The sequence below is a fragment of the Chinchilla lanigera genome, unplaced genomic scaffold (assembly GCF_000276665.1).
Source record: "Chinchilla lanigera isolate Chin_1 unplaced genomic scaffold, ChiLan1.0 scaffold00010, whole genome shotgun sequence".
Lineage (NCBI taxonomy): Eukaryota > Metazoa > Chordata > Mammalia > Rodentia > Chinchillidae > Chinchilla > Chinchilla lanigera.
The window spans coordinates 26,457,257-26,481,916 of NW_004955411.1; the positions used below are offsets into that span (position 1 = coordinate 26,457,257).

At 34.5% G+C, this 24,660-nt stretch overlaps 1 protein-coding gene and 1 long non-coding RNA gene across 4 annotated transcripts in view; one reads left to right on the forward strand and one right to left on the reverse strand.

The window, feature by feature from the left end:
• Ascc3 (activating signal cointegrator 1 complex subunit 3) overlaps positions 1-24,660 on the reverse strand; it is a 294,273-nt gene that overhangs the window by 152,154 nt on the left and 117,459 nt on the right. For all 3 annotated transcript variants that reach the window (XM_005377814.2, XM_005377812.2, XM_005377813.2), the window contains one exon: positions 4,240-4,374. In XM_005377814.2, coding sequence (XP_005377871.1) covers positions 4,240-4,374 — 135 coding nt within the window. The remainder of the gene's footprint in view (positions 1-4,239; positions 4,375-24,660) is intronic.
• LOC102026510 lies at positions 16,859-24,317 on the forward strand. The gene is made up of 4 exons (XR_259943.2): positions 16,859-17,176; positions 17,541-17,631; positions 21,304-21,501; positions 23,934-24,317. It is a non-coding gene; the product is annotated as an uncharacterized LOC102026510 (long non-coding RNA).

The window sequence follows — 24,660 nt, forward strand, 5'->3', positions numbered from 1 at the left end:
AGCTACATTTGCTAGGTTTACCACATGACACACCATTAGTACCTGAAAGAAAAACTCTCAGTATCTCTAATATACGTAAAAAAAAAAAAAAAAAAAAAAAAAAAAAAAATGAATCCATGTTAGTGTTTTTAAATCAGAGAAATCCTGTACAAGAGTGGATGGGAATATTCAATCTCATACTAGAGTATGTAAGGAATATAAAGAAATCTGCCCCCAAAGTAGGCGAAAAAATGATCTGACTGAGATCTTGAGAAAAAAAGAATCTGAAGATTCTAATTATATTCATTTCACTTAAAGTGAAAAAATCATAACTGAAAACCATGACTCAATGATGAAAACATCTTCACTCCTTACTTCTACAAATATGAGCTACTATTCTGTGAGGTATGAGGTATGTAAGGCAGTATCTCTGTAAGGGATGGGAAAAAAGGAAATAATGTGGAAGGTAAATTAAGACAGGGTCTTTTTTTTTTTTGGTTTTTTTTTGGTTTTTCTCCGGTACCAGGAACCGAACTCAAGACCTTGCGCTTGCCAGGCAAGCGCTTTTGCCGCTGAGCTAAATCCCCAGCCCCTGTGGAAGGTAAATTAAGGAAATAGTACTCACACTGCTCATTATCCTTTCACCATTTTAAAATTGAGTTACTTGCATATACTTTTTGAAAATGGATTTTTATGAAATAATTTGACCAATTTTGAAAATAATTTTATATATTATTTTTTTCATAGAAAACTACTAGAAAATATAATACTGCATTATCACTCCATTTCATAGAAGAAGTAAGTCTCAGAAAGTTTTAGGTGTCTAAGGTTATAAAACTTCTAGAGGGAAAGTCACAGTAAGAGCTTCTCTGGCTTTTCATTAATACGCCCTCTTGCTCTGGGAACTGAGACACTCCCATGCCTATGGGGAACCCCAAACCTCACCTGCAGCTTAAGCTGCTCTTGGGGCACTTCCCTTTCCCTTCCCTACGTCCTCGGTTCTGTGAATAATTTGGAAATTCAGGTGGCTTTGCATCCGGGAGTGATTCTGATATTAACAATGGGAATGGTATGGGGAGTCCTAATTACAGGAGAGAAAAGATCCACTATGAGTTATGGCTAAGGCATAGAAAATGTTATGTTAATTTACACACAGGGCGTCAGGGGGAGGGAGAGGAGGAAAATAGGGAGGTTTGGAGGGAGAGAAGGAAGACTGGAGGAGCAGGAGTTGGGTATCTTAGGGGAGTTTTTAAAGACTGCATTTCACTTGGTAAGTCAGGAATAGAGATGGTTACATTAAACACTTAAGAGTGAAGAACGATGGGGGCACGGTAGGGATTTACTATTAACAAGAGGCACGTGGCTAAATTTCCATGCACAACCACAGCAAATTTACCTTATAATTTTATTTTAATGTTTAAAGCAATTAATTTCCCATTTTTCAAAAACATGGGAAGAATTATCTCCTATCATCACAATATTTATTTCCTTGGATTTATTAGAAATTTTATATCATTCAAGTTCAAAAGGCATTTTGAGAAATAAAAATAAATGACTAGTTAAAAGAACAATGTTAAATTCTGAATGCCTGAGGAAGCATTCAGAAAGTTTATGTTATTTTTTGCTCTAATACGCACTGTGAAAAGGCAGGCTTTTAAAAATTCTCTCAGAGATTTAGTTAGGTTGGAGAAATAGTCTTCCATTTAAAAAAAGACACAATGCTCTAAAGGCTTTGGAAATTCCCATGTTCGATTTGGTCTTTTACTTTTGAACAGAGAGGGTACCAGCACAGATTAGAGTCAGACTGGCTCAAACCATGCTCTACTAATTAGATGAAGTCTCTGGGGAAACAATTTATCATCTCAGTTTTAGTTTCCTTATCTGTAAAACGGGGATAAGAATCTTGAAAGGATATGTGTAGATCACAAGAGAAAATTAAAATGAAAGCATCTCTTGTAATGCTGCCTTAGGAGAATAAAAACAAAGAAAAAAAGTAATTTGACGGTACATATTATCAGACAAATACTACATGATGGCTGGGAATATAATGGTGAACAAGGCAATATTCCCTCAAAACAAAGCCTCAATAAATTGATTCCATTTCACAAATGCAATAACATCTGGATGAGAATTAAAATAAAGTATAATAAAAAGCTATGATTAAAAAAAAGCAAGTAGTCATAATGAGTAGGGATTTTCAAGTCTACCCTACCATATTAAAATTTTCTATTTCTTTATATTTTTTCAGCATAATGATTTGTGAATTTGTATTCAACGACACTGCCTTAATTAAACAATCTGAAAATGTCTGCCTGTAAATTATAACTACATGCTATAGACTATATCATGATGTACTTGAATTACTTACAGAAATATCCTATCAAGGGATAATAACAGTGCAAAGACACAATCAGTTGCACTGTGAAGACTGAGTTACATAATAACAATAAAAACAGTGGCACTAGAAAACACTCCTTTTTTCTTAACTTTAAAGACAATAAGGAAAAAAACAATAAAAATGATACCGAAAAACAAGATGATAGGAAATTAACAATGGTGATTATGCTGCATACTGTTATCTTCAAAGTAGTTGCTCAGATTACCAGATACAGGCATGTAAGATTGATCAAACAATACAAACATTAACTGTCCTGTTCAATGAACTAATAGAAATTAGTAGAACAATTATGGTAGCTATCTTGTGTGTGTGTGTGTGTGTGTGTATGTATGTACATATATGTTCCTTCCTTCTTTTCTCCTTTCCCCCATCCCTGTTATTCTTTCTTTTTTGAGCAGTTTCTTTCCTTCTCACAATGTCTATTGTACCTTTTAGATCTTATTTACTCTTTCAGTTTCTTACACCACCATGTTTACACATGCAAGTCTGATTTATTTCACTTATGGAAAACAATGTCAAACATTTCTCTAACAATGAGTAATAAACATGAATTAACTAAAATAACAGAAGCTCTCAGACTTGGGAAGTATCAAGGAACCAGAAATCCACAAGGTGGCTCCCAAGGCTTGGCTTTTAAACACAATAGAGTTGCTTTTTATTTCAAACGTATGAAACAAGACTGAATACAAAATTAACTTTTCAAAGGCTCATAAATACCTAGAAGAAAACAAAGCTATACAACAGAAAAGTATAAAGTGTAAAAATGAAAATGAATACATTTTGTTGTTCTAAATTGACAGAATCTAATACTCAAAACTGGCATCAGCTTACAAGAGTCAGAATTTAAAATGTCAAACTAAAATGGTAAAATTAATCATTATTACATAATTAATCATTAATAAATATTTTAATAAGCCAATAAATGTGAAAGGATGCAGCATAAAGTCTGGTAATAGCAGTTATTCAGTAAACACATTATAAAAACTTTGAATAACCTTTATGCCACTATAATTCTTGAAACATTTATTTTCAGTTTTAAATTAGGGCCTTTTCTACAAAGAGACAGCGAGTATCTCTGCACCTACAATAATCAATTCATCCTCTTTTGGGTGAGGAAGCAGCCATACATAATAAAGCACTGGATTTGGCTATATTCTAATAAAACTTTAGTTGCAAAATTATGTGGCCACTCTTATCCCTCAGACCACAGCTTGTCCAATCTTGATCTAAATTATTTTTAATTAATACAATTAAATAAAATCTGTAAGAGTCTATCAACACTCAAACTATTAGGGTAGTAAGCTAATGTTTATAAAATCACTTGGGAATCTAGCTGAACTGCACATTCTGATTGGGCAAGCCTGAAGTTCTGCTTTTCTAACAAGCATGCAGGTGATCCCAGTTTTTCAGTCCTTTGAACATGTTATATGTAGTGGGGAAGTTCATTTCAAACCTTTTCATTTCAGGAGTCCTTTATCTTAAAAAGACTTTCTGATTGCTTAGGTTATATCAGCCAATAATATACTTGGAAGGTAAAACTGAGAAATTTAAAAACTATTAATCCTTTAAAAGAATAATGATAAAGCCATGAGATGTTACATTTTATGAAAATTAACTGAATTTTACATTTTAATTATATTTTAAAAAGTAGGAACAAGCACTTCAGTATAACCATATGGAGAGATGTGTTAAATGAAAACAGGCAGTGGGACTTCTTAAAAGATCGTCAAGTCAAGGAAAAAGTCAATTAACTGGTAAAATTTACTTGTTGGAACCTGTAGATGGTGGATCTTTAACTCACAAAATATCTGGTCTTTGTGGCTTTAATTCTTGCCCTCCTCCTGTCATCTGCAGCTATTTACCTGTTTTTCTGCATGTCCATAGTCAGGGCCTTGAGTAGGTAAAAAGCAGGAAATCTGGCCACAATTTTTTGCTCTTTCTAGCAGAGACATAGCTGTTCTTACAGTAGCATTTCGAGCATGTACAAACACCATCACCTACAATAAAGGAAAGCAATTTAATATTCCATTTTATTAAATCACAGCTTAATACTAGCCTGGGAATCATCCTTTATAAAACAAGTATTAATTTCTCAAAACAAAGCTCAAATTTATGAAATCTCTTACATTTCCTTATTTTAGAACAAAGCATATGCAGAATAAGGGTATGTTAAATAAAATTCAACAACACAACTTTATTAGCCTACAAATGATTTCTGTGCTACTGGATGGATTCTTTAACACTTGGAGTTCAGTTTGTTGATTTCTATTATGATGATATGATTCATTATACTTAGAAGGTAATTTGTTCATACAAAAGAATAAAATAATTTTTATGATAGCAATGGCTCTTTGGGAAGGGTCAGAGGTCAAACAAGAAACACTGCAGAGGACAGAAGGTACATAGTTACAGGCTGCAAATGCAGACTGCTAGCTCCTCCCTTATTTTATTCTGTTCTGTTGCATTCACGCTCTGCTGGTTGAGTGTATTTCAGAGGGAAGCTGTAGGCAGCACGCAAGGTTGCCCCAAAGAGTGGCCATGTGGGCGAGAATGAGCAAATCCATAGGACTGGGACAGCCAACCCTGGGCAGCTCACATCCTGCCAGGGTGTGCAACAGAGGCCAGACATGGCAACTCAGGATGCAATGTTTGCCTAGTTTTGCTTAAGTCTTGCCTTGGTGCATTCAATAATTACTTTCCTACTTCTCCTTGTTAGAAGGGAGTATTTACCCTATATCAGTGTATTTCAGAAGTATTAATCTGGCTTTACTTTTTTAGGAGTACACATAGCTTAATTTTTGCCTTGAGAGTCAGATACTTTGGACTTAGATTTTTTTTTTGGTTTTTTCTCCGGTACCGGGAACTGAACTCACGACCTTGCGCTTGCCAGGCAGGTGCTTTGCCGCTGAGCTAAATCCCCAGCCCCTTGGACTTAGATTTTTGAGCAATGAAATGCTAAAAATAGTGGAGACTCTTGGAGATGCACTGAATGCATTTTGCATGGTGAGACGGACATGAGTTTTTGGAAGTACGTTCCCATCTCAGGTTTTTACACTGAGATTCAAAGACAGTTCCTAAGACTCATTGCTGGTGCATGTTAGAAAAGATTTCTGGGTCTTCTGAAAACCAGCAGAGTAAGACTATCTAGGGTAGGGCCAAGAAACAATTTTTTTTTTTTTTTGTTTTTGTTTTTGTTTTTCTCCAGTACCGGGAACCGAACTCACGACCTTGCGCTTGCCAGGCAGCTGCTTTGCCGCTGAGCTAAATCCCCAGCCCCAAGAAACTGAATTATTAACTACTACTTAGGTAAGCACTGTACTGTTGTGTGAAATTAGTTAGTAATTACCACCAACTGTCCTCTCCAACAATGAAACAAATTTAAAAGGTAAAACAAAACTATCACTACAAAAATATTTTTTTTTAAATTTCCCTATTTAACCTATCTTTATTTACCTCTAAATACAGTATCAGGAAACTTTAAGGTATTTCATAAAAGGAGTTTAGCCTCTAGATCATTTCTCACATGAGCTGGGTTGTATTTGTTTTAATTGATTCTACTGGTACATTTTAGAATTTAAATCATCATAGCACAGTGATACATGTGCATCCATGTTACATCTACATAATGATAACATTCGTCATATGGGATTCGTACCAGCATGTGATATATCTTGATTCTTCTTTTTTCCCACTTTCTTCTCACTTCAACACCTCTTCTCTTCCTTATTTACAAAAGCTTTGTTTCCACTTTTTCCTTCTATTGTCTTTTCTTTTCCCTTTCTTCTTTTCCCCTGCTCCCTCCCTAGATCCCCTTCCCATTTGTCCTTTCTTCCTATTTCACAATATTATACATTCTGGTCCTTATTTACACTTTTGGTTTCTCACACCAGAGAAACCACTCAATATCTGAACACCTGTGTCTGATTTATTTCACTTACGACTATGGTGTCAAGGTGCATCATTTACCTATAAATGTCCCAACTTATCCTTTTATAACAGAGTAGTACTCCATTGTATAAAAAAAACCCACACACCTGCCCTCGGTTGATGGGCATTTGGGCCGTCCAAGATTTAGCTATTACACACTGTGCTGCTATAAACATGGATGCACATGTATCACTGTGATGTGATGATTTAAATTCTTTTGGGAAGACACCAACAAGGGGAATAGCTTGGTCACATGAAACCCCTAGTTTTAGTTTTTTTGAGGAATCTGCATACTGATTTCCACAGTGGTTTGACCAGTCTGCACTGCCACCAACAGTGGAAAAGGGCTCCCTTTTCACCACAACCCCATCAGCATTGGTTGATTTCTTGATAACAGCCATTCTTTCTGGGGTGAGATGGAATCATAGCATTGTTTTAACTTGCATCTCTTAAGTGACTACTAATGTTGGCAGTTTTTTCATGTATTTATTTGCCATTTCTATTTCTTCATCTGCGAAGTGTCTATTCATTTCAGATACCCAGTTTTGGATTGGGTCTTTAAATTTGGTGGCTCTGATTTTTTAAGCTCTTTGTACATTCCAGATATTTAGTCCTTTGAGGAACAGCTAGCTGAGCCAGGGCTATATAATGTGGTCAGATTTCTGTTTTCCATACTTCAAATGTCATATTATGTAAATCCTGATGAATTAAGAGATAGGGAAACATAAGAAAAAATGAACCATAACTCTAAATTTTCATTAATTATTTTAGGCTGACTCGTCAGTTTATCATTTTGCAAAATATCTTCTGCTGCAGCCAACAGAAACATTCGTTACAAGTTGAAATAGCAATTATTTTTTATTAAATAATCTATCATGTCTGATTCAGTAAAATAAACTCAAAAAATTTTCTGTCTACATTCTTCAATAGAAGACAATGCAAAGTTCTGGGTCTGCATTAGTATAACTGATTTTATGGACAGTTACTTTGGTGAGTTAATTCAAATAGATTCTTATGAAAATTATAACAGACGACCACACTGTTTCATTTGGAAGAAATAACTCCACATTAATCTTAGAAATACTGTTAGTCATTAAGAGGCAGTTAAACACACGTGTCATTAAAATGAGATTAGAGTAGCAAATTTCAAGTCAACAAAGATGGTGTATTTAAACTGATAATGATAATTTTTTTTGAGGTTTCTGAGGTTATACATTTAAAAAGTATCATGCACATTTGCTTTTAGTTTAAAAAAAGCAATACAGTTTAGAATGTATGATGGAATCAGTCCTGTACATGGAGAGAAAATACACGAATTCGAATCCTATCCTTGCTGTGTGACTTATCAAAGAAAGCCTTCTTCACATAAAATGCTCATTAAAGTTGATGAAGGAGGAAAAGCTCAAAACTAATCATACAAAAACTGGAATGCTTAAATAATTATTTCAGAATGCATTTAAAGGAAAGAAGAGCATATTATTTGAAAAAGATAAAAAAATCTGTACTGAAATATTACTGAATAGCAATATGATTTAGAATAAACTATTTAATATCTTCTATTCTTATTTCTCCAAGAATAAACAGTTACTCTGTATCACAGAATTACCATAAGAATCGAAGGATATAATGCAAATGAAAATACATTTAGTAAGAGAATGGTTTCAAATTTTAGAACTCTTCCAACTCACCTGGCACGCTTATTAACAAAAAATAGATTTCTACTCCTCCCCAAAGCCCAAAGCAAGTCTAGGGCAATACAAGAAACTGAATTTCAAACAAGTTCCACAAAGATGCTAATGCTCTTATCCAGGAACTTTCAGAACCTCTGTCATAACTGATAACCATTACTAAGGTAATAGAAATAAGTAAAATTAATTTAGCCTAAAAGACTAAATGATAAGAACAGGATATAACTGTTATAAATTAGTAACTATATAAGTATTTATTCCTCTTTTAGGTGTACATGCATTCACAATATGTATCTAACACCACACTAAACAATTTAAAATACTTTTAGCAACTTTTGAAAATGTGCTTTGAATAATGAACAAGGAAAAAAAATAATAGAAATATTTGTCTCTCACTGCTCTAAATTCCTCTTCCCGTTGTTTAAAACCTCTGTGATGTGTGTTTCTAAGCCTCTAGGAATGGTTTTTACTCAAACCTCATGCCAACACCATCTGTGTAAATCCTACAAAATTTCAAGCCCCAGATCTAGAGATCTTTCTCTAATTTCCCCAGGAAAAAAATCAGTCACTCTCAATACACTGCTCAGAATTTTCTGCACTGCATGTTCACAATATATACATAGGTTTCTCCCCTATTGAGACTAATAATAAAAGACATCATTAATTAAGTGCTTGGTATGTGCTAGACCTAATACTGGGTACAATATAAATGTACCTTTTACAACACAATGAGGCAGGTAATTTTATCAGAATTTTACGCATGAGAAAATTGAAGAGAAGTTGAATAATTTCCCTCCTATTTAAGAGTAGAACCAGGAATTAGCCTTAGATCTGCAATTCTAAAGCTTATTTCTTTCCATCAAGTTATATTTCTTCCATGAATGCTACATGATGGCCAGGCTAACATTTTACTAGTTTTTATATTTCCTTGTCACTACCATACTCTTCACCCAGGCAATGCAGACTCAATAAATGACTGCTAAAGTTCCCATGCAGAAGATGATAAGCATTCATGAAAACATTTTTTATAGAGGATTTGAATTTAAAAGACTGTACATCTTAATAAGAGGTACAATGAATTCATACTTTCACAGACACTCATTAAAATATGGGATAGCAGGTAACATCCAATTATTCCACAAGATAATTAATTGTCCAAATAATTTCATTTAAATTATTAACAAACCCTTCAGAGAAATAACCTAACACTGCTGATCAGTTTTTTGATATTGTTAAGAAAATATATACAGTTTCACTCATAACAGCTACAAAAAAAAGCACAAAAAAACCCCTAGAAATAAATCTAACTAAGGAAGTGAAGATTACAAAACATTACAAGAAGAAATTGAAGACACACAGAAAAATGGAAAGACTTCCCATGTTCGTGGACTGGAAAAATTAATATCATTTAGCTGAGCTTCTGGAGGCTGAGACAGGAGTATGGCAAGTTCAAGGTTAGCATGAGCTACATGGTGAGACTCAGTCTCAAAAAAAATTACTAAATGGTTATATTACTCAAAGCAAGTGACAGGTTCAATGCCATCACCATCAAAAATCAATGACATTCTTCACAGAAGTAAAAGACACAATTTATAAAATTCGTATGAAAGTACAAAAGATCCCCAAAATCCAAAGCTGTCTTGAACAATCATGACAACAACAGAAAATCACAATACCCAATTTTAGAACAGTAAGTAAATTCCCAAATTAAGAACGAGTTCCATCCTGGGAGAACATTCTTAAGTTGGATTCATTCGTAAGTCCAACACAGTAAGTCTTACACACCTCTGACACAAATATACAGTAAAGCATAAAAAACACACACAAAATACAGCAGGTCCCTGACTGTACTGTACAGCTGTACACTATCACACTGTACAGTAAGCACACAGCAGCACAACTGTGACAATGTCCAGCAGACACGTGAGCTACTTCTGCGATTTGTCTGCACCTATGAATGTTGGTAATGTGAGGTCTGTTAGTATCTGAAAGTTCACAACTTTAATGTTCTTAAGTAGAGGATTTACTGTGCTACAGAGACATTCACCAAAACAATAAGGTACTGGTATTTGAACAGATACATGAACTACCCATGATACAAGTAGCTATGTAACAGAAAAAAGTTCCCAGACATGCACCCATGCATCTATAGTCAACCGATTCCTAACAAAGGCACCGGAAGCATACACTGGAAAAGAGCAGCCTGGACATCAATCTGCAGAAGAATGAAACTCGATTCCTGTCTCGCACCGTATACAAAAACTCAACTCAAAATGGATCAAAGACCTAAGTGTAGGGACCTGAAACTATAAAACTAAACACTTTAAGACATTTTGCAGGTATTGATTTTTCTGGAGAGGACCTCAAAAACACAAGAAACAAAAGCAAAGAGGGACAAGTGGGCTTACTTCATCTAAGGGAACAACTGACAGAATGCAGAGCCAACCTGCAGAAGGACTAAGTCCCAAAATATGTAAGGAACTCACAAAACAAGAAAAAACGGTAATCTTAATTACAAATGGTCAAATGATCTGAATAGACACTCAAAAGAAATATGAATGGCTAACAAAGGTATGAAAAATGCCGAATATCTTTAGCTTTCAAAGAAATGCAAATGGAAACTACCTTGATACCATCTTATCTGAGTGAGAATGGCTATCATCAAAATAAGTAAAGTAATAAGACATGAAGAGCTTGTAAGGATGCAGAGGAAAGGAATTCGAATAGACTGTTGGTGAGAATGGGAACAGTGCAGCTATGATGGGGAACAGTGTGCCGTTTCCTCCAGAAACTAACAATAGACCTACCAAGTGCTTTGTAGAATAATGAATGCACCTTGAGACCATAGTGTTCAGTGAAATGAGATGGACAGCTGAAATATTGCATGGTTTCCCTAATATGAGAAAAGCAAAATATGAATAATCTAAGGAGCAAAATAAAAGATAAAAGGGAGATAGATCTTTTGCAAATGCAGGAGACCTACAGATGGAAGGAGTGGGAAGAGGGAAGAGAGTGGGAAGTAAAAAGAATGAAGGTGTTACTACGTACAAGTGGCAATTCCTCGTGATGAATGTACTCATCATGTACTACAAACAAATACTAATAAAAAATTAAAAATTAGATCTATTGTATGAGCCAACTATCCCACTTCTAGTTATATATCCAATAGCAACAAAATCAGCATACCAAAGATGAGTGCCCATATTTATTGTGGTACTGTTCACAAGAGCTAAGATACATTATTAACCTAGGTGTCCTATAATGCATGAACAGATGATGAAAATGTGATAGACATATATATATACACACACATCATACATGTATACAGACATACACACATATATACACAATGGAATTTTATATTCAACTACAAAAAGAATGAAATCTTATCTTTTGCATAAAAAGGTCAAACTGGAAAACATGTTAAGAGAAGTAGTCAGACACAGAGAGCAACTTGTGTTCTCTCTCACATGTGGAACCTGAAAAAGGTCAATGTGAATGTAGAGCAGTGATTCCTAGAGGTTGGGAAGGCGCGCGGTGGTGGATGAGAGAGTAATAGACGGGGTCTGGATGCGATCAGTGCATGTGATATGCGTTGTTCAAATATCACGGTGAGTCCCATTTATATGTACAATTAACACATGCTAGTCAAAAATGAAACTTTAAGAAGCATTCTTGATTTTGTAAAGGTAGGAAACTTAATACTACTACATTTGGATTATATAAATAAAACTACCAGTATTCAAAAGAGGGATAAAATTATAAATTTCAAATACTGTATTGTTTTATTTATTTATTTTTTGTGTTTAATCCAAAACCCTTACTCTAAACTACATCCTCAGCCTGTTTTTAGGTCTCACAGGTCAGCTTTCCAGGCTCAGTTCAACTTTGGTGATTCTCCTGCTTCAGCCTCCCAAGGTACTAGGATGACAGGCATATGTGCCCATGTGTGGCTGAAATAATTTTTAAATTATGAGTGTAACATTTGGCATTTAAAACTAGCATTTATCAGATATTCCTGGCAATCAAATAACTTACTAAAATATATATTTCTTTCTTAAAGGTCTAATTAAACATTATCAGATATACCATGAAAATATATGCTACCTCAAATAGGGTTAATTTATCCTGTCCTAGCTATATAAGAAAACTGTATAATTAACTCACTGGTCTTCACGGATTAAATTAGTAAGAAGCCAAGAAAAGTAATCCACAGTAGAGAGAAGATGTTCCGCAGCTCCAGGCTGTGTAATTAGACCTACACTCGGGACTTCAGTGTCAGTTCTGGACTCTCATGCTGAGAATCTCCAGTTCTTCTCCTAAAATCTAAGCTTTTATGTGATAAATAGATTTGGTCTGTCATTTCTGAATTATATTTAGGTTAGTAAGAATGTGAGAAAAATTCTTCCCCAATTTGTGTAAAGAATCACTTTAATATTTATCAGTCTGTGTATCTGAGATGTGGACACTTTAAGCTCTGTATTGGAATAAAAGAAATCCATAGTATCTTCTATAATCTACAAGACAGATGCAGAAAAGTATATTATTTTTTAAAAAATCCAAAGGAAGCAATGTACACGTACCATGATAATAAAAATACATATCATAGTTCTGGTTAAGTCTACTGTAAAAAATATCTTATAATCAATTCACCATTTATCCAAATACTGAACACACTTAGAAGCATAAGATAGTTATATTTTCTGAAATAGTAACATTACTAAAAGAGCAAAAGGTAGTTTATTAAGTATAATTGTTAAAATATCAAACATTTTGAATGCACTTTTCCTTTACTGTAAGATGTCAATACAGTAAAAAATTTTGTGTATCAAAGACACTATTAGTGAGTAAAACATAACTTACAGAATAGGGCAAAACATTAGCAAACCACATGCAAGCGTTTAATATCAAAAATATACTAATCACATCTAAAACTTCACAATAATATAAAAAATCCAACTGAGCTTAAAGAAATCCAATCAACACATTTCCAAAGGTGGTCATACAGTATAAATTGCCAGTGAACACATAAAAAGACGTATTTCATGTGCACTAGGGAAATGAAAATCAAAAGTACAATGAACTATCTCTTCATACCTATCAGGATAGCTGTAGTTTAACAAAAAGAAAAAGAAAAGACAGAACAGTGTTCAGAATACAAAACCAGCCTCCAAAATCAACAATATTCCTTTACACCAACAGTAAACCCAGTAAGAAAGATATCAGGAAAACAATTCCATTCATGATTAATTACAAAAAAATTAAAAAACCATGCCAAAGAGGTAAAAAACCTCTAGATTCAAAACTACAAAACTCTAAAGAAAACAATTAAAGAGGATATTGGAAAATGAAAAGATATCCCTTGTTCTAGGATCAGCAGAATTAATATTGTTAAAGTGGTCCTATTACCAAAAGTAATCTATAGACTTAATGCGATCCCTATTGAAATATTAACAGCATTCTTCACAGAGGTACAAAAAACAAGCCTAAAATTCCTATGGAACCAGAAGGGACCCAGAATAGGCAAAACAATCCTGAGCAAAAGGCACAGAACAGGAGGAATCAGAATGCTGGATTAAAACCAGCGTGGTACTGCCATGAAAACCTGACATACAGACCAATGCAACAGGACAGGAAACATCTAATCCTGCACACTGTCGGCCATTTGATTTTTGACAAAGGGGCTAAAAACACCCTGGAGAAATGACAACCTCTTTAACATATGGCATTGGGAAAACTGGTTATTGATGTGTAGAAAATCAAAATTAGATCCCTATCTCTCACCCTATACTAAAGTTGAAATGGATCAAAGACCTTAAATATAAAAACAGAAACTTTGAAACTTGTGCAAAATTACATAGGGAAACACTGGAAGCCACAGGTACAGGTAAGGACTTCCTGAACGAAAGCCTAGTAATACAAGATGTAATACCAAGAGCTATCAAATTATAAAGCTCTGTACAGCAAAAGAAACAACATAATGAACAGAAAACCTACAAAAAAGGGAAAAATTTTGCCAGATACACTTTTGATAGAGGACTCGTGAGAATACATAAAGAACTGCAGAAAATCAAATAATACAAGAAAAAAATGGGCAAATGAACTGAATACATACTTCTCAAAAGAAGTACAAGTGGCAGTAAGTATATAAAAAAATGTTCTTCATCTTTAGTCTTTAGGAAAATGCAAATCAAAAAACTTTGAGATTCCATTTTACCCTGGCCAAAATGGTTATTATGATGAACATGAAAAGCAGTGCATCCTGGCAAGGATGTAGGTGAAAGGAACTTTTTACGTTGTTGGTAGGCGCGTAAACAAGTACAACCACTATGAAAATCAGTAAGGAGGCTCCTCAAAAAACTAAAGATAGAAATTCTATTTGACAGAGCTATACCTTTCCTGAGTATATTCAGAGAAGAATTAAAAGACATCATTCTACAGTGATACATGCTTAACCAGGTTTATATCAGCACAAGTCACAACTAAGCTCTGGAAACAATCTAGATGTCAACAGGTGAATGATAAGAAATGTGACAGAGAGAGAGAGAGAGAGAGAGAGAGAGAGAGAGAGATGGATTATTCAGCCATAAAAAGAATGAAATCATGTCATTTGCAGGAAAATGGATAGAATGTAAGACAATAATGCTATTGAAATGTCAGACACAGAAAGTTATGACTTATATGAGAAGTCTAAAATATAGCTGAATAAATGAATACAGTAAGGAAGAAATGGTAGAAAACAAGAAAGCAGATTTTTTGGAGATGGAGAAGGTAAGCAGGAGGAAGATGGAGATAAGGAAGAAGAGGGGAAGGGATCGAAAATGATCAAGCTATGTTACATGCATGTACCAATTCCCCCAAATAAACATGACTATTATGCACTGCAGACATACAGTAATAATTATTTTAATAATCGGACCTAGACACACAGAAAGGAAACCACATGAGGACACAGAGAAGGTGAACGTCCGCATGCCAAGGAGAGAGGCCTCAGAAGGAACCTGCCCTATGGAGACTGATCTCAGCCTTTCAGCCTCCAAATTATAAGAAAATAAATCTCTGTTGTTTACACAAAAAACAAAAGTGAAACAACAGGTATAGGAATGTAGGCATGGCAAAAAGTAATCCCCCAAACAACAATGTAGGAATGGCCAGAAAACACCCCATGACCCACCCAGACACACCCCAAAGTATGCTTTACTAATCTCCCAGGGGTTTCTCAATTCAATCAGACTGACAAGATAAATCCTCATGAAAATGTAGGAATATCAGTATTTGCTATTCTACCTACCTCAGCTCTTACCTAACAGACAAATATAGAAAGAGAACCCAAATCATGAAACATATACAGTACTTTAGAAGACATTATGTCCAGAACTCTATTTTCATTTTTAAATTTTAGTTTATAAAAGTTATATGTATTAATCCTAAAATGTTCATATAGACATAGCTGCATGTAAATGAAAGTTTTAAGAAATATATGTTGAAGCCAACTTACTTGTAATGATTAATTTAATGATGATGGAAAGATAGTACATCAATCTTAAAAATTCAAGCACCTTGAATTCAGGCTTTGTCAAAGATACTCTCAAATATAACTAAAATTTAAATGTTGTAGACCAAACTACAGTGATGACTTGGACTGCTTCTCATAGCACAAACATTGCTATATTTAATTCACTGTTAAATCTGGTCATCCACTAACGGCAGATAAATGACTCCTTTTTCAATATATTACAGTGTTTATTATACTTAGAAAAATATTGTTCTGACCTCCACAAGATCATATTTCATTTACATTTGTTATTGAGGACCCCAAAATAGCAACATCTATTTCGTAGACTAAATTAAGCAAGAACAGCTACTCTATTACTATGCAAATAAAATTCATTAGTGAGCTAACAATTTCATTTCTACAGACGTCATTGGACTTGAAGTTCTATTACTTTTGAACATTAAAAGATGCTCTGTGTTGTATCTGATTTCAGTAAAATAACAACATAAAATGTATTTTCAGATTTCTGCCAGTATTTATTTCTTTTCTTAAATAATAATCACTGAAATTCTTGAACACTGGACTATACAGGTATCAGTTACAGTGATTCTTTTTAGAAAAAAATACACGTTTAAAAATCACTTGAGTGGAAGAAATGCCACTAACATAATACATTCTAAATCAACTTTACTCTCTGCACTAAAATTAGACTGCTATAAATGGAAAAATCACAGAACTCTAATTCTTCTTATATGGTCGTTGGACTGTCTCCTTTAGTTTTCTGTTTCATTTTATAAACACAAATGAAAAGATATCTCAAATCTCCACAGATCTGCATTATCAGATTATTGCATCTGTAAATCAGCTGACCCTCTTTGTTAAATAAAGATAACAAGAAGAGAAACATAGCAGTCATCTGCAAATCCATAGTTGTGATAATTATAAAACACCTCATACAGTACACAAAAAAGGGCACACTACTATTTGACCATTGAGTCATTTAAACTTCATTTAGCTTTCTCTGCATGCTTTAAAAAATAACTGACAAACATGGTACATCAAATATGATAGTCCAATAATTCAGGCTCCGGTCCATGGAAAATAGGACAAAAGAATTAAGGAAGAGAATATGAAATGCAAGAATGGCTAGAAAACTTTTCTTTAATTCATAAAAGATAGTCTAAAGGCTGGGTGAGGTGGCAGCACATACTTGTCATCCCAGCATTCACTCGGGAGGCTGAGGAAGGAGGACTGCTGCAATCTCAAGGCCAGCCTGGGCTACACAGTGAGACCTTGTTTCAAACAAAACAAAACAAAACAAAACAAAACAAAACAGAATAAAACAAAACAAAAAGAACCCTCTATCGTCCTAAAATTTAGCCAGCACATGTTCTTTCCAGATATTTCAATGGGCTTGTTTGAAGATAATCCTTCCTGACATTCTTAGTGCTTCTATATGGTCAGAGCCTTCTGAGTAGTGGAAGCACAGTTCCATAAAAATGGAGAATGTTTCTACTCCCCTAGGGCCATTTGCTCCAAGAGTGATGAATCCCTGGAACCCTCTTTTCTTATCTCACAAAGAACTGAATGGTCACATTCCAGGCTACAGAGCTTCTCTGCTTCTTCAAGTGGGGTCTGTTTGAAATGTGCAGAGTACAACAGCGAGTACTTGGGTGCTTCACTCAGTGGGTCTGTTTTTTTCGCTCCTTTCTTGCTCTCTCCAGAGGGGAGGATGGCAGATGTACCTATAGCTTCTACAGAAGCTCAGTTTCATAAATTTATACCCTTGGCATGACCCAGGCACATCTGCTTAGCTCACTCTTACTATGATGTCCTAGTTGTGGGAGGGTGGTGGTGGTGGTGGTGGTGTGAGCAACACAAGATCCTCTATAAAGCGATACAAATTCTGTCCCCTAATCCTGGCATGTCACATTTGTGTGCACTTGTGTAAAATGTAGATTAGGTTGGCCTAAGAAGTTAAGCTAACTTTTAGCATGCAGGTAAGGCAGTATCGTGTCCCTTCATAGTTTCACACTAACAGTTCTTCCATCAGGTTTCTGGAGTTTTCAAAACCTTGATGACTAGCACTTGGGAGGCTGGGGCAAGAGGATGGCTGTGAGTTGGAGGCCAGCTTGAGCTACATGGTGAGAGCCTGTCTTCAAAACAAACACACAAACAAACAAAAAACAACAAAAAAACTTGATGACTGTGTGCAATTTGGAAATACCTATTTTATTTGCTATGCTATAGTTATGGTTGTACTACCCATCCAATTATGTCTAAAATCAAGGAAAAAAATGGACCTAAGACTATTGTTATTCCTTAAAAAAAGCTAGTTACAATATTAAGTATAATTTCCCACTCTCACTTAAATGTGCTATGAAAAGAAAGAAAATTTGCTAAATACTCCAGCTACATGTAAAAGGAGTACAAATCTGCAATACTTAATTTCATTTAAAAATTCAAAACACAATAGATGACAGGAAAGGGAAAGCAATTCCTCAAAGGAAGGAATGACTGGGATGAGGGAAAGAGGAAAAAAAGAAAGAAGGAACGCAAAATATAAATATATATATGAATAGCTGTGATAACTGTATTGTTGATGTCTGATGGTGTACTGAAATGAACAGTTAATGATTACAATTCTTTATGCTCTGATTGATTGTGCATGCTTGTGTCTGGTGGTCTGAGCAACTGATTTGAAGGTAACAATATGCAATGGAATTACAATGGTGAACTCATCATCTTGTCTAGTGAAACTCTGTATTATCTCTACTGTTTTATTGAAGAATTATTTTCTTATTCCCTATAATGGTTTGAGCAATCTTTCATTCTTATATATGGTAATGTGAGCAATGTAGTTGACGATAGCAACATGTAATGTAACAACCACTGCTAATTCATATTATTTTGTCTTGAGACTCTGCATCACTTTGAAAGTTCTTGCTTTGATTTGTTTATGTTTGTGATACTGGTATGCGGCTACTGTTCCATATCTTTGTTTGTTTCTCATACTCTCTTTAAAATAAAAAAATTTTAAAAAGAAGTAAACATTTAGCTCCCTTTTTACTCTTTGAGAAAATATGTAAATAACTATATCAGATTTTATTGTGACACAAAATTTTATACTAAGCTTTAATAAAAAATACTGAAAATAAAATTTTACTAAAGATTTCTATAACAATGTAGACAACAAAGTAGTGGTAACTAAGCTGATTACGACATCTACCAACTGTTTTAAATGCAAATATCAACTAGAAATCAGTTAATAAACAGATTTGATATATCTTTTCTAAAATGAAATGTATAGGTATGAAATTAAATTTTAATATACAATGCAAAATAATTTAAATAGCAGTCTAGATAATTTTCATGACTCTGTAAGTTAGAAAAATGATAAAAATCGTCAAACACTATTTTAGTGCTAAGGCTATCTTCAACAATATAAGTAATTCATATAAATAGTACAAAAAAATAGTACAAAATAAACATGTATTCAGATAGGTTTCATTCGGACCAAATATATGAAAATACTATGTGACAGCAATGAATTAAAGAGGCTCAGAGCTTTTAGTATCATTAATTTATAATTATATATTCACTGTATAATTATATACATTATTAAATAACTACATAAAATAACGAATATAACTATATATTCAAGTCAATGAATTACATATTCATTCAAATTGAAAACATACTTTACTTTTATGTATTAAGTCAGAAAACATGCATTCACCATTGGCTGGATGCACGTAAAACATGCGAAGTTCAATAGTAATAATACAATGCAAGGGATTTTGGACATGTGAAAAACAACTAAGGACAATCATGCAATGATATTATTTTAAAAATAGCACCTCGTAAGAAGATAAACCAATTTATATTATTTTCACATTTTATTACTTATAATATAAAAATGTATTCTGAAAGAGGGAAACTGAAAAAAAAGAGGATTAGAAAATAGATGGAAAAGTTGATTTTCTATAAGAGAACCTATACTCATGAGATACATAAAAAAGACAATGTTGAACTATGCAATAGAAGCAAAAGCTTGAAGCAGGTGGAACATAACCTTTGCTGTACATGCTGAAATTCAGTTTTGTACAAGCTCCTTGGTGATGAACAAACTATACAAAGAAAACAACTTCACAAAAATAAAACTATCCGCTTTAATTCCAATTTTTCCTAACAATATGTATTTAGTTTTTCTTTTGATCTTTTAGCTTAAATTTAAAATGGGAAAATAAGCAGCAAAGAACTGCTAGGGCATATTTATATACCTAGGATGTGCAATTCCCATCCATGTGACAATTAGAATTGAGGAGCCCAAAGGGCAAAAAGAATTATTATTTGCCATCGGCAGAAAGGATGCTAACACAAAGAATGTTTCCAGGAAAATGTACAACTATCTGCCATTAAAGAGATTTACAAAAACCTCCCTAATCACAGACTACTATCAACAACACCACCGATAATAGATCTGTGTAGTGAATAAGGATAGATCTAAACTGAGTTTATATCCTCAAAATTCTTGAGTATCATTTTGAGACAAAGGGTTCTACAGTATTCTGCCCATTTGTACTGTAATTTGAGAAATCACTGATAAATGGTTTAAAAGCCACTGAAGAAGCTCAACTGCCTAAATATACGTATAACTTGAATATGCCTATAGGGGTCAGAAGAGAACCGAATGGGATAGGAGCACTGGAGTTAAGGTGATGGGGAAAGGTAACTAACTTATTAGCCTTTTTTTTAAAAAAAAAAAATCTTTAGATTGATCTACTTGTTGCAAGAATGTATTAGTTCAGTAAACTGGAAATTCTCTAAGTCTTAGAGAAAAGTAATGTTAGCAGCAATGAAGGAATATGTAATACTAATATTCCCAATTAAGAGTTTTCCTTTTGAAAACGAGGATGACAAAAATACGGGATTAATACAGGACCTGTTGTTTGGAAAAATTCAAGATGATAATTGAGTATACTCTTATGATAAGCTGCATTTTTAAAAAATGGAATTTGTCTCTGCTCTCATAAAACTACAGATTTTAAAAGGGTTCAAATGTTACTCCTCAATGACTTAATGAGTAGGAAGAAGTACGATATTAAAATAACTTGCGGTACAAATGACAGGTCTGCATCATGAAAAACAGCTAAGTCAGATGGAGATCTCAAATTTGGAGAAATATCATATTTAAAGTTTCTAATAACAGAAAGTATTTTAAGAAGATGAAATAATGTGTAAATTTACATAAAAAATGCTTTGGGAGAATACTGACATTTTCTTACTGTTCCTTATAGCCTGGGAGGGGGTTATAGGCCTTAAAAAAGTAATGAAAGCCACCTCTCCCGTTCTTCCACATGTTCAGGGTGTTTTAACTCAATATTCAGCTTATCCTGGGACTAAAGATTACTTTCTTGATTTTCCGTGAAGTTCTTTTGCACTATAATTCTTTAATAAGCTCAGACTTAACAAGACTACATCATCTACCATTTCCTCAGTCATCATTACTACCTGACACTGTCCTTGTGCCAAGTACTGGTGAAGCCATAAGAACACACTGGTGAGCAAAACCCAGGGATAGCACCTTTAACACAAATAAACAAATAAAACCCATAGGCCCTCTCTTGGGGGACAGCGTCTTTCTTAATGGGACTTATGATCCTACAACAAGGGATGACATTCATCAAAAACAGCCAGAACTGTAAAGTTACAGCTCACAATATGAAAAGATACATATAGCATCATAATATATATTTATTATGATATATACTGTTATATATGTATTTTTCTGATATATATATTCTTCATAATAGGGTACAGAATCAGGAAAGTTAAAGGATTCCTGAAGAAAGATAAAATCTGAAAGATTTACTACAGGATAAGTAAGCAGGGAGAATAAAGACGCGTGAGGCAGAGGAGACGCTGTACAAAAGCCCAACAGGAAGTAAAAGAGATTACTATGATGAGAGGTGGAGAGCTTGGAGGCAGGCACAGAAGTGGTGCGGAGGGAGGTAAGTGATGAAGTGCAAAATGGTAATAGCTAAACAATATGGAAACCCTGGAGCCTTTCAAAGATCTTTAAGCATTCTAATGTCATACTAGAGCTGTGTTTCGAACAAATCACTCTAGTACCTGCAGCATACAGAGGTAGAAGAGGGGTACATACACACAGTAGAAGAGGGGTAAAATGCGTGCAGGTGACGCAGCGGAGAAGAGGCTAGCAAAGCCCCCCGGAAGAGCCGATGACTGCCCAGATTAGGTGATGGCGGTAATGGTACAGGAGAAAGAGGATGCAGAGAGAAATGGGCGTATCTCACAGATACTAAGGAGGTAAATGGACAAGCACTGGTGAAAGATCACAAATGAGACTGAGGGAGGATTGACAAAAGATGACTTTCAGGTTTCTGGCTTAAGGAAATAAACCTATAGTCCCATGCCGTTCACTAAATCAAGGAATACTGGTTTGGGAGATGATCATGAAGTTGATTCAGATATGCATTTGCCATACACAAGAGGAAAGGCCACATGGATCATATTCATCCAGGATCTCAGAAAAGAGACCTGGGCTGGGAATATAGATATTTAAGTTATTTCTACAAAGGAGATATGACGAAACCACAAGAAAAGAGGGTTAAATTGAAAAAGGTCTAGAACCACGCCAGGCAGAGAAGAAAAAGACTCCAAAAAAGAAACCGAAAGGCTAAAGTGACTGGAGAACAGAGGAAAACAACAAGAGTTTTACATCACAAGAAACATAAAACAAAGATTAAAAAAAATCAAATCAAAGGGGTTCAGGAGTACCCGCCTGGAGTCCCAGCTACTTCCGAGGCTAAGGCAAAAGGGACACTTGAGCGCTGGAGTTAGAGACCACCCTGGGCAGCATAACAAGCGCCCCTCCCATCCTACTCCCCAAAAGTGCTGTCAGCACTTTATGCATGTTTTCATTCTTACAACCTCTAGGTAATCTCTTAATTATAGACATTCCTCTTTTAAGGACTTAACTGTTTAACAGCTATTCAGGCAATAACCTGCTGCTTGAATTTAAGACCTGCCTTTTTTGTGGGTGATACAGTTCTGTACTTTCCTTTTATACAGCTTCAATGTTTTTTATGGTACAGTACACCTTGTTTATACAGTACTGTCATTTTTGCTGATTGTACTATACAGTACAGTACAATACTGCAGTTTTATGTTCTGTTATACATTATAGTACTGCATATAAAAGTTATGCAAATAAAACCACAGTCATGAAGTGGGATTTTCCTTTGACCATTTCTTTGAATACTGTAATGTCCATACTATATACAATTCCTCATTTACCGACCAACTCAATTTACAATCTAACCAGGAGGAGGGAACTTGGTCCTTAAACGAGGAGTACCTGTATTTTGTTCTCAACTCTGAGCTGCGTTCAACAGAGAATTTCGCCAGTTTTTAAAAATATTCTTTTATTAAGGATGTGGGATTGGTAGTTAAAATATGCTAAATGCCTTTGGCCTTTTAGTGGTTGAAAGGCTGAGGAGCAGATGGTACCTGTCAACACGAATTTTCATGTTCCTGAATTAGGCAAGACCAATGATCATGTGATAACATTTGTTATCATGCTTTCTGATCAGTCTAGTGGTATAAGTAATATAAACAAGGCACGTCACCTAGAGTTTTCTAATTAATATATATGCTTTTGTCACTTCAAAAATTAAATCCATTCTCCAATGCTTTTGCTGCATTAAAAGTTTATAAGCAACTTATTTTTAAAATAATTTTGTAGAACAAAAAGTAAATGATGAATATTACAAATAAAAAAGTATAAGAGAGTTTTTTCATTTTCAGTGTCTTTCGGAGAATACTCAGAAAGTCACTCCTTCCAACACTGCAAACAGGAAGCTCGGTGTGGTAATGCATGCCTATAATCTTAGCGCTGTGGGAGACTGGGGCAGGAGGATCCTCAGCTCAACTTGGCAACTGATTAACTGAGATTCTGTCTCATAAATAATGGGCTGGCACTATAACCACTCAGTGAAGAAACTCGGTTCAATCTCTAACATCACCACTACCACCAAAAAACAAGAGCACGAATATTCAATTAGTGGGTTCACCAGTGTGATAAAATCATGTACCAAAGACTAAATCATCTAGTCAGAGACACAAATATCTACCTGTACAATTTATTACTAGGGAGAAAGAAAACCTTAATGATCAGTGACAATACAGTACTCTATATGAAGACAATTACTAAAATAGGTCTTGCTCTTTTATTCATCTCAGCTGAAAATGCACATTTATTAGTATCACAAATACATATCATATAGCAACAGAATCAATCTAGAGGCTGATAGTGTGAATACACTATTGCTCTCGAAGCATAATGTCCAACTAAAAATAGCTACTAAATACAAAGGTATAATTAAATTGTCATTGATAAATTTTCATTTTATTGTACCAGAAATTCCTTCCATAATAGGAGTACTCTCTTGGCCTTCTCTGTAACCAAATGTTTGTATGAACCATCAACCACCTGGCACCTGACCCCCATGGAAAGGAAATGCGCTTTCAGCTCTTTATTTCATGCAACTCAGCTGGAGAATGTCTGTAACGATGTCATGTTAACAAGGGAGTGAAAAAGTGAATGCATGAATAGCCTCAATGCCTTGGCCTCCTCACCCTCAAAAAAGAGCACTGTTAATGAGTTGAAAGTACATATGAGAAGGTATCAACTTTTTTATATACTAGTTCTACAGATATACTTGAGGAATTCTTACATTAGAGATCAAGAATTCTAAGCAAAGACTTATAATATTAATTTAAAAATAACAGGATCAAAAACTACTTTTACCCATGAAATATGAAAGACAAGTAAATTTCAACTTGATATAAAACTCAATAGTCTTTTCTTGGAAAGGTGAGAGAGCTTTTGCCAAAGCAGATATTTAAGGAATATTTCCTTCAAATTTTCCTGTAGTAAACAAAAAACAAAACAACAAAAAAACAAATAGTTCTTTAGTAGCACAACCTTTTTGTGGTGAAGATAAAGGATAGATACCTTTACTTCTTCTGCTCATACTTAGACTGTGTCCATAAGATGCCTGCTTTTGTATTCCTTTGAGACTTTGCCCAATCAGATTGTGGGACAAAGAAAGCAGCATTTGAATCATTCACAGATAAACCGTGCT